This window comes from Anolis carolinensis, chromosome 6, assembly GCF_035594765.1.
Source record: "Anolis carolinensis isolate JA03-04 chromosome 6, rAnoCar3.1.pri, whole genome shotgun sequence".
Classification (NCBI taxonomy): Eukaryota; Metazoa; Chordata; class Lepidosauria; order Squamata; family Dactyloidae; genus Anolis; species Anolis carolinensis.
Genome location: NC_085846.1, coordinates 88,146,464 through 88,160,559, shown reverse-complemented (window position 1 = coordinate 88,160,559; position 14,096 = coordinate 88,146,464). Strand labels below are relative to the sequence as shown.

Below are 14,096 nucleotides of genomic sequence, written 5' to 3'. Positions count from 1 at the left end.
TTACATATTTCATTCACTTTTATCTATCTAAAATCATTTTCACAATGCCTTAATATTAAAATTAACAGGTACTTCACATTTTTTAAATAAAATCAATAACTTATTTAATGAAACTTTAAAAATCCTTATATTGCCTGTGAAAGACTAGCAAAGAAGTTGATTTCAAAAAAGAAAATTGGATTAACTGAAAGGAATTGTTCTGTCTGCTTTATAGGGTTATCCATGAAAAAATGACTAGAAATTATTTTAATGTATAATCTCAAAACATGAATGCAGAATACTTATCAAGAGATGACGTATCCCACGGACCCATGGCCACTTATTTCTGAAATCGTATATTTTCTTCTTGAGAAAACATACATTATTTCAAAAGAACAATGCCAGCTTTTGATGCAGAAGTCTACTTATTAGCATGTTAAGGTGATCTTACATACACACAGAATATCACAGTGTCCTGAAGACTATTTGTAGCTATTTCCAGCACATAGTAATTTGCAAAGGGTATACTCATAAAAAACCTAGTATCACATACAGTGGGGGGAACCACTAAATAGTTACTTAATTTGCTAGTGATCATGGAAGTTCAAGAGCTCAAAACAATCCTGTTAACAGTGGCCCTGAAGAACGTTTGGGCAGGAATGAAGTGTTTTGGCACAAAATATTACAGTGTTGAACTCCAATTGCCAGAATCTCCCAGCTAGGACTAGTGTTAGGTGGAGATTCTGAGAGTTGTCGTCCAAAGAAGTAACATTTTAAGCACCCAAGTCTCTTTTCAACAGCATCATACAGTTAGACCTAAGCCAACCATATCCTTTCCCTTATATCAACATACGAGTTATTTTTCCCCATTCTTAGAAACTCACTCTCAAGGTCAACGCTCATTGTAGCTTATATTGAGAATTAATAAACAGTTATATTTTATCTGGATCTCTGAGTTGTATTTTGTAGAATAGGGACATATCTAAAAATTTTCCTCTTAGACTTCAGGAGGCTTAATGCCAGACAAGCAAACTTACAAGTTTGACACAATACAATTGGCAGTCACTTACTTTGGGAACAATCATTATATCCAGTCAAATTTAAGCTGCAAACTGTAAATGTGAATGTTCTGAAAATATATGGAAAGAAAGGCCTTGACACATTTACTGTCAGTACCTGCTCTGTATTATGGCTTATTATGCTTTCGCTAGCAAATGTGCTTGCTTCCTGGAGAAATGGTTAGCACTTCAGGTAATAAAAAATACTATCTTTTAATGTGGAAATGAAAAAAAGAGCTTCATTTACTCCCCTGCTAGATTTCTTTAAGTCTCTGAAATTAAAATCCTTCACATTTTTTGTAGTCAAATTCAACAGGTATAGCTATTTCCAGCATAGGGAGGACCATATTGTTTGCACCTGCCATAGAAGTGTCAGATACACAATCTTTCAGATAGAAGAGACAACAACGCTAACATGGCTGAAGATTTTTATGAGCAAAGTACTCAAAACCTTGGTCTGAATGAAGAATTCTATCCTTTTCAGATTCTGCCACATTCAGAATTTTTAAAAAATCTTAATTTTCTTCTGTCATGGATATGGAGAAATGTGTGAATTTTGATAAATTCCTATCAAGAGTAAAATGAAATGCATCTGTATTTAAATGTTTCCACCATTTCATTGATGTCTGGGTTGACACTGAACACAGCTGAATTAGATAGAGGTCGACGTTTTAATGCCATATATCTCCAAGATGGAGGGATTAGTAATTGTCAAGCAACACATTCTAGGAAAAACTTGTATGCGTGCCTGCAGAGAAATCCAAGAAATTCAGGACTGACATACAGACAGAGAACACCTGCTTCTTTCTACAACAGGTGCTGTGAGGCGAGTGTAATGGATCTAGTGCATAATCACAGGCAAACGACAGCAGCATGAAGGAAAAGTTGCAGTTCCTGACTCATGTATCACTTCATACATGGAGTTTATCATATGAAGCTGGGGCCACTTTATTTGCCATCTTGCATCAGCACTGATAAAGTTATCAACAACGAGAAGGATAAAATTAATAGGTATTAACCATCCATGTGGAGCAACTTCATTTAAAAAAAAGTTCTTCAGAAATAAAATATAGTCTAGTCCTGATAACAATAGGGGATATGTTCCTGGATGCACCATAGAAAAGTGAAACCTCAGATAATAGTGAACCCTATTGAAACAAACAACTCCCAGTGGAAGCATACCACTTGGAAATGCAATAGGAGAAAATTTCTCTAGCATTCCTAGGCCCTCCAGCATGACACTATGGTCCCACTATGGTCCCACAGATACAGGGGGCAGAGTGTACACATGACACTCACATAGAGACTGAGTATATTATAAAAATAGTTGTTTTACAGAACCATCCCATTTACGATTTTAGCAGCTGTGTTTACAATGTAGTAGCAACCATGAAATCTTATGAGATGTACTACCGTGCATCTTTGATTAAGCCAGTTCAAAGCAGATAAAGTGGATTTTTTTTCTGTTTGTGTTACTGAAATTAGTGTGTCTTACAACTGAAGAAATGTGGTATTAAGCAAAGCACATCAGATAATAGCCATGTCAGCCTTCAGAACTATTCCTCCTGATCTCTGTAGGTATTCCCTTTTGTTAGAAGGCAGAATTGCATGTGCTACACAACCTATCATTATTCATCCTCTCATAATTAAAAAAACAACATCAAATTGGAAGTGTTGAAAAAAGTTTATATTGCTATTCCAGGCAGTTTCTGTACATGGGATTTGTAATACGCTTGACAATCATGAAATCCCAGTGAATCACTTTAGATTCTTCCTGGAAGCCTTTCAACCTACAACATACATTTATGTCTCTCAAAATACTGCCATGACCATGGACAAAGGTATTTTCCCCACATTTCTCTTCCCCACTCCAGCAACCCCCTCACCTGTTGTGGCTGCAAGACACAGAGCCAGGTTTCTGCCATGAACAAAAATAAAATTGATGGTGGCATCTAATTTGTTATTGTCATTATTATTATTATTATTATTATTATTATTATTATTATTATTATTATTATTATTATTATTATTAAGACCTTAAGACCAGATGTAGTTTTGACTCTGATGCCAGAGGGAAAAAAAATAGATATTCCTTTTAAAGCAATGTCAGGAAACATGGTAACAGTAGTTTCCAAAATTTGGTCCTTCAGCTGTCTTAGACTTCAGCTCCCAGAAGCCCCAGCCAGCTTGTCCAACAGTTAAGCTGAAGTCTGAAACATCTGGAAGAGTAACATTTGGAAAGCACTGTGCTAGAGCAATCATGGGCAACTACAGCTTTCCAGATGTTGCTAGACCACAAATCCAGAGTTGTGATCTAAGAATATGTGAGGGGTCATTGATGTTCATCCATTGTGGGAAATTAAACATATGTGCCATTTCCTTCAGCCCCTTTAAAACCCATCTCTCGCCCCCAGACTCTACAAACACACACATACATAGAAAAAAAATAAGAGTACCAGTTTCAGCCAAGCCACATTTCCTGGCTGCAATTCAACGATTATTTTCTTCATGCGTTTTTATGCTGATGTCATGGACTGCTAGCCAACAACGGCCATGTGACTGCCAGCTAAACAAAGGTAGACATTGAAAAGGTTTTCCTTGAAAAAAGAATAAAGAAAAGTGGTGAGTCATACTATACTTACAACTCTCGGCCTGGTAGTCTGGTACAAACTGCTCATCATTGTCAGGTACCTGAGCTGAAGATTGGGTAGGGGAAAAGAAACAAAAAGAAAAAATTAACATACATAAGCCACTGAAACACAGAATGATCTTAATACTTAGGAACAGCTGAAGATGGAGTCAGAAGAAGATCCTCATTCAGTAAGAATTCAAGTTATACAAGAAAGCCAACCATGAGTTATATCATATTCGGGAATTTTGCATTTGGCTACAGTTGGATTGGTTAGAATAGAATATTGCTCTTTCTCTATTCCATTGTTTGCTATAGCCAACTCAATAGTGGTTGTTTGTGTTTCACCAACTTCACTATCCTCCCAAATGCCAATTCTGCTTTAAAAAACGAAACAAACATCTAGCTAGGCAGAGGAAAAGGAGAAAGGGGGAGCTAGGTATGCATAAAAAGACTTTGTAAAGAAAAGGTTTTTTTCCAAAAGCTTTGCTGTGATATGCCTGTACCGGAACCTCTTTGTAAAATTTAAGTGGATAACTCAGCATTGGGAACACAATCTTAATCATAACGTAAGTTCTAAATCAAGTTTATTTAAAAGGAGACTATCATAAAATATGTCCAATAGACACAGAGAGTAAGAGAAGAATATGCACAGACAAATAACAAAAACTGAAAATCACCAATGGACTGTTATAGAACTAATGAATAAACATGGCATAATGATAAGTTACACAGACTGCCTTTATGTTATTAACAGCTTTGATGGCACCAAGCACACACATATGTACATCTCCTATTGAGAATATTGAGAAATCTTGTATTTAAGTCAAGGAAAAGAAGACTAGATTATTATGATATGAGTTCAAAGAGTCTGAAAAAGGGAGGAAATTGGTCATTTACTGAACCTTTGGCCCAAAGAGTCTAGACTTAAGCCACAGGCTTCAATTACCCTATTATTTTTGAACAACTGGACTCTTATCAAATAACTTGAGTTCTTTTCAAATCTTGCCTCTGTTCCAAGACCATTAAACATGCAATATAAAAGGTTGGTGCATGTAAATAAATTATACCTATAGACCCTTCGGCACACAGGATTACTTTCATTATTGCCTATATTATTACCTATGTTTCCAGTTCACTTTCACACCATCATCACCGCTTGCTCATGATTTTATTAACTGGACATAATCAGATGCCATTAGACTCAGGCTATTTAAGGCAAATGCAATATCAGTTGTACAACAGCTACAACATACACGCAAGCCTCCATTATTCACAAGTTACAAATTAAACCATAACCATTTGATGTGCAAATAGTTTATGATGCCGGGGAAACTGCCACACAATATGGATCAGATATAGACATACAGGAATGTGACTATATTCATACACTTGCCAGCTCTTGAAGTAACATCAAAATTTTTTGTCCAAGCAGATAATGAACCACGAGTTATGTGTAATCCTCCCCATTGCTTTCGGTTGCCCACTGGAATTCTGAACATCCCATATTTAAAATGAATTTAATTTCCAATACAATATGCAATTGCTTAACCTTTCTTTTCTCATGAAGAGAAATGATAATGTGCTCAGTGCTGATAGAATGTTTGCTGCTTTTCTTTCAAGAAGCTCAGGTAGCATTTTCGCCTGACAGCACATCTATGCAAGCAAGTACAAGTTGAGAGATAGATTCCTGATCAAAGTATGGGGAGATCTTAAAGAGTATCTTATCCCATCATTTCCAAGATATAACCACTGTAGTACATGTAAAAGAGAGTAAATTTAGCTGCAGAATTCTAGAAGTTGTTTCATTCACATTCATAGATAAATACAGTCTGTCTCTCCCCTTCCTGCGCATTTGTCATTGAGTTGCATAGTTTGGTAGTAGTAGACCAAGAGATGTATACATTCAACAACGTAACATCCCAAGCCAACCAGCAGACTGCATAAATCATTCCCCAAAACTTGTATAGTTTACAACAGACTTGCTGGTTATCACCATAACTTTGCAGAACATGGTCCAACACGGCATCTGCAACTAGTAAAAATATATATTCTATTCTCAAGGATAAATAAACTAACATAAAAGTTGAGACTGTCCATTTTTAAAATGAGTAGGCTCACTTTCGAAGCACACACCCTTCTGTTATGGCAGACATCTGCAGCAAAGACTGTAAAGTCACTGCAGCCTGTTTTATAACTTACATCTGTGCAATCTGCCATTTAAAAATAGAAGCATTACATCAAAGTATACAACACACGACTTGGAAACATTTTGATAGCAAACTAACCAAAAAGAGGAAAAACCTCAGCTTTCCATTTCAGAAAAATCTATAATACAAATCACAAATTCTAATTTGTATTTCTGTCTTTCACATCTGCCTGAATTCAATGACATCACATTCACAATGAAGGGGCTATCCATTGCTGTTGCTTCCTTTTTAAAAAAAAATAGGAATAAAACTAGTATTCAACATTTTTATAAATGAAGAAAAATGACAACTACTAAAAAGTACAGTACATTTTGAATTATTACATGTATCAGTTCACAACGCCTTGCAAAATGGGTGAAATCTAATTATGTATTTTCCCCACCCCTTTTGAAACAAATTCCAGCAAGTTTGGGCAACTGTTCTGACATTTGATGCTGCCTCTTAGATCTACTTCCTCTACTCAATGACATGTGGATATATTTATTATACATATATCTGTCTTTAACATTACAAAAAAAATGAAATCACTGATGGAATATGAAGTAGGCATCAGAATTAATGCTGCACGCTAACATTTAAAATTCACTTTAGAATAAAAAATGAAACTCCAGAGTCCAAGCATCTCTCCCCACCCCCTTCATCACAAGACCACAATTTCTCCACCCCTTAAAAACAAAAAAATAGAAGCTGTTCTAATGTAAATTGGCCAGGTATGCTTTTAAAGACCTTTCCCAAAGACATCTGTATCTATAACCTCAAGGACTTACAAGTCAGACCAGCAATCAGATAGTTAACCAGAATGAGAACTTGGATGGCTGAAAAGAAAAATATGACTTTCGAGCTCTGTAACTGCAGGCATATTTATATATCATTCATTTCCTCTTTTCTTGTCATTGCCAATGCTGCAATTCTGCGAGGCTGTCATAAAAGCTGCAGTGGTTTTGAATATGGTGACAGTGGTGTTGGAGAGAGGAAAGAAAAGGGCATATCAATATAACCATTCATTGAACAAAGCTGATGATATGAGGAAATGGGGGAGGTTTAAATGTCTTAAAGATGGAAACTACTCAATTAATGATGGGGGAATATTACAAGTTTTTTGATGAGGTTTAGCATGTGGCAATATTATTAATAGTGGAAACAGCTCTATCAGGTTGATTCCACATTAACAGAAGAGTTGGCACCAATTCTCCGACTCTTTCTTGACTGAACAACATCTGTTCTTAGCTTAATTCTGATTACTACCAAATGTTTCTCTTTTGCCAGCCCCCTCCCCAGCGGTCCAGTTTTCACCATCTCCCATGGGCGGAAGTAATGCCAAAAAAGTGTTAATTATGATCTTTACAAGGAAATCTCTGTCTGGATGTTAAGATTTCTCAAAACACACTGGCTTGGTTAAAACTGAAACTAGTTAGCAGCAGCACTGCTCCATGTATATTTACTCCGAGGTAAATCCCATCGTATGCAACCAGATTAACTCTAAGTGTTGGTTTAACGTTTGATATTTCAAACAAACAGTGAATTATTTTAGAGATCCATCTGTAACATTAAAAGGAAGAGAACCAAACATGTTAATTGTGGAGGACAGACGATCATATTTAGCACATCCAGCGAACCAAATATATAGCCAGTAGCAAGCTGGAAAATAAGAGCAATAAACTGAGGGTCAATTTACTTCCTTTTCTGGCAAATATCTCTCCCCCTTTTTTATATTTAAAAAAAGTATGTGTGCAGAAGAGGGGGTGATGGAAAACTACTACCAGCCCATACAAAAGAAGTTGATATTTAATTAAAACCAGCTCTATCCACTGTAACAATGACCTGGAGCCAAACAAGGCAGAAAAGATGTATGAGTCATTCTTTCTGCCAGTGAATGAGACAGCTGATCTCCTAAGCAATTCTTCAAGGCCCGCAGTCAGAACTGGAGCTCTGCCTCCATTCACAAAAACAGAATCCAGCAAGAAACATGTGGCCTCAACCACAATCCTTCTTGTCACACCCTGACAGGGGGAAAAAGAGAGAGAGAACCAAGTAAACTTGAACTTTTTACATAAACACATCCATTTCACTGCTCTGCCTGAGATACAGCCCAGATCCAGAGAGGAACAAATTGAATAAATGAGGCATCAAGTAAAACCTAAGTAGTGGGTGCAACAGCTCCCAAAGGTGGAGTTACAGAATCTGCACTAAACATGGAGAGAAACAGAAAAGTAGATAAGACAGATCAGGGAGAAACAGCTATATTTATTCTCTTTCCTTGTTTAAACAACTTTCTGCAGAACAGGGCAACATTTCCGGTAGCATTTCCTCTTCACATCTTGGCAGTCCATTTTATGCCTAGATACCAACAGTTTTGGATTATCAAGGGGTTAAAAGATTTCCTTTAAAGAGCACTCATCCACCCCCAAAATTACACTTATTCCATTCTTGGCATAAGTGCTACACTAAATACTCTAAAAACTAGAACATAGACAGTAGCTAAATCATCACAATCAACAACTATCCATATGTCCCATGGATACTATAAAATTAAACACCAAAGTCATCTTAAAGAATATTTTAAGAAAAAGACAGCAATCCATTCTTCTCCAGCAAAAGTTACTAATATTACTGAATATTTTGTTTAACATTTCAAGAAACTATCCACCGCTTAATTACTTTGGAGATCTCCAAAGTCTAACTATTCACCTGTCATCAAGTGATTCCCCAAACCGCAGCGATACCTCTGTGATTCTCTCCATTGGTTTTGTTAAAACTATATTTAGGCTTAGGAAAATACTTGATTTTTAATGCTTGCAAATTGAACAAGAGCATATTAAATTCAAGGTAGTTTTGGCAATACAGGTTGAGACCAAAAGTGTTTTGAGTTTTGGATTATTGAATTCGTATGTATGTTATTGAAATCTCTAGGAAATAGATTTCAACCAGGAAATTCATTTATATTTCATATACTCCTAGCCTGAAAGTAAACTTATCAAAATGTTTTTAATGATTTTGGGCAAGAAACAAAGTTTGTACATACTGAACTATCAGAAAGCAAAGATGTCACTATCTCAGCCACATGTGTGGATGATTTTGAATTTTGGATAAGGGATGCTCAACTTTACCTACCGAATCTTCCAACCATTAAGTCTTTAAAGCCCTCTCAGAAGACAGTCATCAATGATATGTGAAATGGATTGTCAGTCACCGTTTAGCGTAACAGAAAATTATTTCACCCATTCCCAAAAAGGCTATGAAGATAAATGTGTTCTTGGAACTATTGTAAAGTGCCACAAACAATTCCCCATAAAACCTCGCCTAGTTCCTTTTGTAAACCTACCTTCCCACTCCATTCCCTTCAAGTTCAGGAACTTGCAATCTGCAAAAGCCCTAAAATTAAGTTCATTTAATATTTCAGTTTAACATTTCAACATCAAATACTTTTGGGCTATTAACGGTATTCTAACATCTTATTAATTCACTATGTTGAGAAACTAATCATTTGATTTCCTATGTGAAATTTTGCTTTCTTTCACTGTTTTTTTTAAAGAGAGATTTGAATACAAAAAGATACAGGGGCAGTTCATTTGCCAATGATACAACTTTCTTGTTTCCCAGGAAAGATGGACCAAGATATCCAAACCTTCAGATTTTGTTTTTCAATAGAAATGGGAAGTGATGGGTGATCTTACTAGTAACAAATATTTTCATTCAAAAGTAGGGAAAGGCAAACTTTCCACAATGCCCATATAACATACCAGTTTTTCCTGTTGTAGGATATCTGAAGCGCATTCATTCCAAAAGTTCACTCACCAGAGCTGACCATTACTCAGTGGCATCAATATATTTTAAAGAAATCAATTCCTTATTATCTGTATATCCTGTGCCATCTTGAAGAGGGAAGAAAGAAGGGAGAAGCAATTCCTTCACCTGTCCCTCTGCGCAATAACAAATTAGGCTATGTTAAAATTCCAAGAGTTACTTTGGCAAATCAATATTTGTATTAACATAAACATGGGCTTATCATCTCTCCTATATTTCCCTTGTAGTTGTATCAATCATTTTTGTAAAAACAACAACAACATTTTTCAATACGTATTTGAACAACTATTTCCCCTTTTCATTAGTTCATTAGTTTTCCTTTCGACCACAAAGTGTTCCTGCCACAACTCAGCAGGTCTTCATCCCTAGTTATTTTCTTCTTGGTGTTGTTGTTACAGAATAAACAGCAGGAGCTTCCCATAATGAAAAATTACTTTTAATATTTGAACTGATTATTTCAAGTCAGTGGTGATCTTCTATTTCTCAAAAGGAACTTAATGCAATATATAAAGATTCAATAAAAGGGGTTGTATAGTATGTTGGGTCAAAACGGAGCCACTGTGGCATTACAAAACAGAAAACTAACAAGCAATGACATTCTGATCCTACAATGCAAAACCCAAAAGTGACATCCAGACATTCAAGGATTTTTTATTGCCATTGCTGCCATGCAAATGGTACTTAACTTTTGGAATATGATATTAAAACTAACACTAAGTTAGGAAATTGTTTTATTTGACACCTCACCACAACAATTAATAACACAGAGAAGTTTTCAACTGGAGCTGAGAGGTATTTATTTAACTCTGTTCCTTCCATGGAAAGCAGAGAGAAAAGTTTTTCTTAGGCAATCTCCAGATTTTCTCGCACCCCAAGATACAACATATTTCTGAATGTCACATTCTAGATTTGGCACAATGTATACCCATCACAGAAGCGCAACAAAACAAAACGGCCCCCGTCTCCATTCAACCACTTTGAATTATATTTCCACCTCCAATACATATGTAAATCCCATTGTTTCCAATGGCACTTTTGTGCACATGCTGAAAAGAGAATAGACTGTTTATGATTACTCATTTTAAGCAACATTCTCCCCAGAAGAATAGGGACACTGATAAATATGCAGCTGAAACATCTCAACTATTAAGGACAATTCTTCCTCTGGCTCACCCCCCTCAGTTTTTCATATCCACCAAGCTAAGCATGTGGTGGTGGAACAGACAGATTTTTTATGACCTGGTTACTACCCGGTGAGAACTCTGAACTCCTGGGAGAAGGCTGTCAATTACTATTGTGCTACCTTTAAGGGAGGGGGGGGGGAATCAAAATGTCATGGACAGTTCCTGGCGGCTGAGCATCATGAAATAAATATGTAAACAAACAGCAAGTCTGCCAATTTGGCAGCGCTGTAACTTTATAAAGAACCAGAACAACACAAATGGACAAAAATCAAGCACTGGATCAAAGACAGCTCTAATTTGAAAAGCAGCATTGCAAAAGAAAGGTCATCCCTGGTGGAATTTGAGTTGGGTTTGCCTGGAAGGAACCTCAACAGCCTTCAAAAGGAAAGAAAAACAGACAGGCAGAAACAGAGAAAATGATTATGAAGTTGTGATTGTCAAGATCTGGCTCTAAAAACTTTCCTCTTCTCTTCACATACTGCTCCCCTTTTTACACACACACACACTCAATCTCTCAAATATTTTAGAATAAAGAGAGGTTTATTTAAATATAGTTATAAAGCTAGGGCTGCAACTCTACTGAGCGTAAATGTTTCCCAACCATATTTTATTTTAAATAAGCACAATTCGGTAATAGCAGCATTTGAGTCAACTTTCACACTGAGTTGAGTTACAAAACACTACAATCCTAAAAATCTCTACTCAGAGGTAAAGTTTCATTGCTTTTGTGGAGCTTCCTCATGAGAATATTATTGCAGCCCATATTCTTACTTTATCAGAGTGCATTTGTGCAAATAGAGAAGGACAGAAAACTATTAAAAAGTACTGCAAATTCTTTCGTCACATCTAGAATAGATGCAGAACATGTGAAGATATTAAATGATTTTTAAATAGTAATACAGATAAAACAATCAGTGCATCTATCTACCAATAATTTCTCCAGTTAAAATATTGTTCAGGTAAAAGTTTCAACCTGCAGTTACTATCAACAGATTCAAACACATTCTAAATTCATTTTAGTCTTGCATCACCTCAACTTTTAGGATTTCTAACAATCTCATCAGGTTTATGAAAAGGAATAAAAACATAAACATATTCATAGCTTTTTACTAGTTACCTTAACATAATGATACATTATTGCAATGTAAGGTGTATCAGCTCAATAAGAAGTGCTCTTCAATTTAAAGTTTACTGCCTCTTATACACACACAGAAAATAGAGAACCTGGCTTCTTCTTATTAAAACTGCTTATAAAAAGCATGGATAAGAATGAAGAAGGAGAATAGAAAAAGAATACACTTTATACTAATTACTTGGCAAACTCTATAGAGTGATAGCAAAATGCTAGTTGGTTTATATCACAAGAGCATTTTCTCCTTTCCATGTTAAGCAATCATATTAATTTTCAGGTTTTCCTCTCCAAAAGAAACAGAATGTCAATTCAAGAAACATTCAGTAAGAGAGAAGGTTAGGGGGAAAAATAAGAATTTCCATGAATACCGAAAGTACACAAACAAGTCAGAATACATATGCAGTATTAGGTCTGAATGAGATTTAATCCAAAGACTTGAGTATCTAGATAAAAGTAACATACATGCACAAAAATAGTTATATTTTTTAAAATCAACATAATATTCTAATTCATCTTCACACTGGAAATAAACTTTAAAAGAGCCAAACAGGTCACAAAAGAGGACTTCAGCATTTCACTTAGAAAATATATATCTCAGCTACAATCAACTTTCCTTGCCTTGGCAAAACTTCTCTTTAAATTCCCATTCTCCACTAGTAAAAATTCACATCTAGTCCTTAAAGCATTACACCTATTCTCGTAAAAAACTGTCAGCACAGCTTGAAATCACAGCATCAGGTTTGAAGAGGAAAAGAAACAAGGGAGGGGAAAAATCCAAGTTCTCTTTTTTAAAGCCTTGGCAAAGAAAACAAAAATAAAAGAAACCCCCCTGCTCCTTCAGCACTGGATACACACCTAATGTTCTGTGTTGCGAGCAAGGAGGAAAGAAGACACTGGCACTTAAATCTTGAAGCATCCCGTCCTGATGAACCCAGAGAAACTATATTCTGCCATCAGAAAAGTACTTCCACCAGAACACCAAACAATTGTATGCACTGCTCTCAAGGAAAAGAGCAAGCCCAGTTCTGGCTGTATGCAGTCTCCAGAGGTACAATAATATAAACCTGATCAATTGCAATTAAAATCTGAACAGAGGCTTGGAACTTGAAGTCTTGGTGCATTAGTTCTTGCCAAAAGCAGATGTGATTGTGAGCTGGAAGCAATTTCTCCTGGTAATTTGTGATGACATTGGGTAGATCAGCCCCAGAGTCCCTAAAGACAAACTCATCAGAGGCTGTAATGTATGCATGACACATGAGGTGGCTCTTTTAGAGCTCAATTAATTGGGCTGAACATTAAGACAGCAAGTTCAGGACATTTTCCTCCCCCTCCCCTTTCCTCCCAGAATTATTCCCCCCTCCTTTTTTTCACTAAGACTTTTCCCCCCTTACCTTCGGCAAGCCATGTCTCCTGTAATTGGCTCAGATCTTGAAACAGTTCTAAGGGAAAAAAGGAAGAGATTGATAAAGAACCAGTACTTTCTTCATGCTGAAATAAGTGCTCTCTATCTCTGCTCCCCACTCGTAAAAGGCAGTGCATTAATTCTATTTCATCTAATTTTGCACAGATCTTGCATACAATGCATTACTATTGAATTGTGTTTATCCTTCCTTTGGGTTTCAAAAGAAACAAATGACTGATTCTTTTCTCTCTTTTTTTTCAGCAATGAAAATCAGTACTATTTTCAGCTAATATGCATGCAGGATATCTGCTTAGACTGCAGTTTCATGCATGCTTACTTGGAAGTAAGACTCACTCAAGTCAATAGGATTTCTGAGTTGGCACAACAAAATCCAACTGTTCCCAAGCCAAATTCCTAGCAGAATCTGTGTAAACTTAGAAGTAAACTCCATTCAGTTCGGTACAGCTTTCTATCAAGTAATGTTTTAAAGTGTGCAGCCTATTTTTTATCTGTTTCTTCCTTCATGCTTCTAAGTTCCCCAATAACAGCTATATTGTTTTAACCCCTATTTTTAAAATGCAGCACAACATGGCAAAATAAAATTAATTCTCTCTGTTTTTTTTACAATGCACATCAATGACATAACAAAACAAGGACTTACAGTTTCAACTTCATGTGTTAAATATACTTAGGGAACA

The 14,096-nt window shown here is 36.1% G+C and overlaps 1 protein-coding gene across 10 annotated transcripts in view; it reads right to left on the bottom strand.

The window, feature by feature from the left end:
* etv1 (ETS variant transcription factor 1) overlaps positions 1-14,096 on the bottom strand; it is a 115,398-nt gene that overhangs the window by 74,249 nt on the left and 27,053 nt on the right. For 4 of the 10 annotated variants that reach the window (XM_062984288.1, XM_062984285.1, XM_062984287.1 and 1 more), the window contains 2 exons: positions 13,388-13,435; positions 3,680-3,733 (listed from right to left, as the gene is read on the bottom strand). In XM_062984288.1, coding sequence (XP_062840358.1) covers positions 3,680-3,733; positions 13,388-13,435 — 102 coding nt within the window. Of the gene's footprint in view, positions 1-3,493; positions 3,592-3,679; positions 3,734-12,851; positions 13,269-13,387; positions 13,436-14,096 lie in introns of those variants that run through there. The other 6 variants (XM_062984292.1, XM_062984289.1, XM_062984286.1 and 3 more) reach the window with 6 other exon arrangements.